General features: G+C 36.9%; 1 protein-coding gene across 2 annotated transcripts; it reads left to right on the forward strand.

The window, feature by feature from the left end:
* Window positions 1–48: 48 nt before the first annotated feature.
* On the forward strand, window positions 49–1,660 carry LOC108970272. Of its 2 annotated transcripts, none has more exons than XM_018935558.1 (4): window positions 49–220; window positions 1,008–1,222; window positions 1,283–1,396; window positions 1,480–1,660. In XM_018935558.1, exons 2-4 carry the CDS (start codon window positions 1,038–1,040, stop codon window positions 1,580–1,582), a joined length of 402 nt encoding a protein of 133 aa, XP_018791103.1. In that variant the 5' UTR covers window positions 49–220; window positions 1,008–1,037; the 3' UTR covers window positions 1,583–1,660. The 2 variants fall into 2 exon arrangements, with proteins under 2 accessions (XP_018791103.1, XP_018791104.1); XM_018935559.1 differs by having other exon boundaries at window positions 1,286–1,396.
* Window positions 1,661–3,643: the final 1,983 nt, after the last annotated feature.

Here is a 3,643-nt window from a genome sequence, read left to right on the forward strand (position 1 = left end):
GGCATGACAGAGAGACTCAGTAGATTAGCAGTCAGTTCACATGAAACAGCGAAGCTACGAAGTTTGGCAAAAAAAAATTATTCGAAAGCGGGTTTTCATGAAATAATAATTTTTGAAAAACATAACAGAAACATAATCTACTCAATTCGAATTGAGAAACAACTTTTAAGTTGGATCAACAGATTTATAACATTTAAATATTTTGTTTGTCACAAAACCGGTAAGAAACTCAGTGCAGCGTCTTTGTCGGAAACTTTTTGACTTGCAGTGTGACCCAAACTCTGCAGTAGAAATGTGCAACATTTATCCATAAAATAATAAAATACACATACTTCGGAGAAAGAATATATAAAATTTTTACAAATAAATTTAGTTAACTTATCTATTTGTATAGACYAACGACTTCACATCTTSCTCTTCTTTAYYRGCGTRGACACTGCTTACTCGCTTATAGCCGAGTTAACAACAGCGCGCCAGTCTTCTTTTTTACTATTTGGCGCCAATTCGAGATACCAAGTGCAGCCAGGTCCTTCTCTACCTGGTCCTTCCAACGAAGTGGAGGTCTTCCTCTTCTTTTGCTTCCCCCGGTGGGTACTGCGTCGAATATAACGCCAAAAAATGCCACAAAAAATAGCCCGGCGGTGTTTAATCGCACCATATTGGAGGCCACGTTATCCAAGTAACATTTGTAAAAAAATCAACTCCGCAAAAAGTATTGGCCTCATTGAAATTGAGTTCCGCCTTATGGCAACTTTTGGCCTTAACATTTAAGCAGACCCAATTATTACCCAATAATTTCTCTTTAACTATGCTTTATGTGCTTCCTCTACCTTCGAAAGGTAGAGCTTTGTTTATCAAAATCTCAGAGCAGCAAATGATTTCTKTACAAATAATTTGATTACTAAATTTTAGTCCAGCAGTCACTTCATTATTGAGATTATCACAAATTGAGAGCCATTAATAAATATTGGTTGTAAGTAACGGATATTCTTTTCTTTTTAAAACAGATTGATAATATTAAACTACAGTATACTAAAATGGGCAAACAACGCTCGTGGCTGGACTACCGATTGGTTCTGTTACTAACTGGAGTAGCTTGCGCTTTCGAAGTGGATCAGCCGTTTGCAATACATTTGGACGTCAGAAGAACTCTTGACGATTCCATGCGAATCGGAAAATCATGTGAGAGAAAGATGTCTGCTATGGATAGTTTTCTGGAAATGTAAATATAATATAACAAATAAATCCTGATGACATTCGCCATTTAATCTATTAAACGTAGCAGTGGCAAGCAGGCGGAATTGAATTTGGTTTCTGTTGAAAAAGTAGAAAATTTGGAGAAAAGGCTTAACTCTTGTGTTCTTAAACATAATGCTTTGGAGAATACAATGCAAAGGTAACTGTTTCATACTGCCAAAAACCAACAATATTTTTCAAATATTTATATGTGTCTTATTGACATACATTTGTTTAATACAGCATGACTACGACATCCAAGGAAACCATAGACGAATTAAAAGAAAATGTTTTGAAACTGCGGTCATCAGCGGCGGATTTAGCATCCAAAATTGAAAGCGGATGACTTAATATATTGACATAAGTTTAGTTTTGAAAAGTTAGAGAGTCAAAAGTCGAAATAAAATATTATATTGTTACTAAAGGTCCTTTATTTTTTCTCTATAATTTTCTAGTTAACAACATAATTTTAAGGATCAACAATAATATGTTACCATGGAGCAATCCAATCAACCTTTATACATTTTTTCCATCACTCTTAGATGCTATGGAACAGAACTCTATCTTTTTCTCACCACAATTATCGAAATAATCCGAATATATATATTATATTATTAATATTATCTAATTTGAAACTCATATTTGCTCTTAGAATATTAAATTTTATCAGCATATTTTGGATAATCTCTTCATAAATTGGTGCTCCCTAGGAAAACTGCGACCAGCAACACTAAATTTTACCAAGCTGCATTTTCCGGAACAGTCAAGACTACGACGAAATCTCTATCTTTCATGAATTACTGTATTTGAGGACCAATAAGCAGTCCACCTTTTAACTGTTCCATATTACGTTCAAAAAAGGTCTACGAATGTCACTAAACAAAATATCTTTGCACCATCAAATCGTTGACAAATTGTTTTATCATTCCTAACTGGAGCACGTATTAAATCATTGAGTTCTATCACTGAGGTTATATCCTTCTCCACCTGGTCTTTCCAACGGAGTGAAGTTTTCCTCATCCTCAACTTCCACGGGCGACATAACATAGCCAGCTTAGCCACTGTCTCTTAATTAACTGAACTATTTTAATGTCCACGCATAACTCATGCAGCATATAGTACGATGGGAATAATGAGTTTGGCCCTTGTTCGTCGAGAGAGGACTTTACTTCTCAATTACCTCTTCAGTTCGAAGTAGCACCTGTTGGCAATAGTTATTCTACGTTGGATTCCGAGGCTAACATTGATGTTGGTGTTAATACTGATTTAAAGATACATAGAATAAATTATACACGATCGCCTGTTGCGAGTAAAATCCTATTTGATGACAGGAGATATTTCGTCTTTACCTCGTTCACTACCAGCCCCATTTGCTTCCCTTCCTTAACGGAGGGTTGTTAAGGCCAATGATATCAATACAGCTGTACACTCTTATAGAAGATGGTACCTTCTCTGTTAAATTCTGCAGTTTGAACTACTTTCTCCAAAAGTAGTTTGAAGCTGTTCATGCTGTCAAAAGCAGCTTTTAAATTGACGAAGAGGTGGTGTGTGTCGATCCTATTATCAAGGGACTTTCCAAAGATTTGACGCATGGTGAATATCTGGTCAGTTGTTGAGTTGCCAGGTCTAAAGCAACACTGATAAGGTCTAATCAGTTTGTGGACGATTGGCTTTACTCTTTCACATAATACACTCTTATATGCGATGTTGAGAGGCTTATCACACAGTAGTTGGCGCAGACTGTGGGGTTGCCCTTATTTGGTGGGGCATAGCACACTTAAATTCCAATCGTCGGGCATTCTTTCGTCTGACTATATTCTGCAAAGAAGCTGATCCATGCTAGCTTGTCAAGCTCTTCGACTCACGCATTTCGGCCTCTTTCTTTTTCTTTCAGCAAATGCGTCTCGCTTTCTTCTTCAACTCTTGGTATCTAAAATGTTAAAAAAGTCTTGCGGTATTTTCGCTAGTTGGTGCTGAGAGCGCGTAGTTCTAGTTTTATTCGTCGCATCGGGTCATGTTATACTTTTCAGGAAAGCTCATTTCACGCGCTAACACGTGTTTGATTGATTGTCGTTTCTTTTAAGTCGTTCGTGAGTTATAGCGTCGCAAACATGGAGCAAAATAAAGAGAAAATACGGCATATTTTACAATACTACTACGATAAAGGCAAAAATTCATCTCAAGTCACCAATAAAATTTGTGCAGTTTATGGACCGGATACAGTATCCATTTCCACCGCACAACGATGGTTTCAACGTTTTTGTTCTGGTGTAGAGGTGGTCGAAGATGCGCCACGCTCCGTAAGGCCTATCGTCGAAAATTGCTAAATTGCATAGTAGCAGCCGTAGCATCGGTCAAGAGCTGGGCATGAGTCATCAAAAAAAAAATGTATGAACAATTGAAAATT

Source organism: Bactrocera latifrons, unplaced genomic scaffold (genome assembly GCF_001853355.1).
Source record: "Bactrocera latifrons isolate USDA-ARS-PBARC rearing strain unplaced genomic scaffold, ASM185335v1 scaffold_295, whole genome shotgun sequence".
NCBI classification, from domain to species: domain Eukaryota; kingdom Metazoa; phylum Arthropoda; class Insecta; order Diptera; family Tephritidae; genus Bactrocera; species Bactrocera latifrons.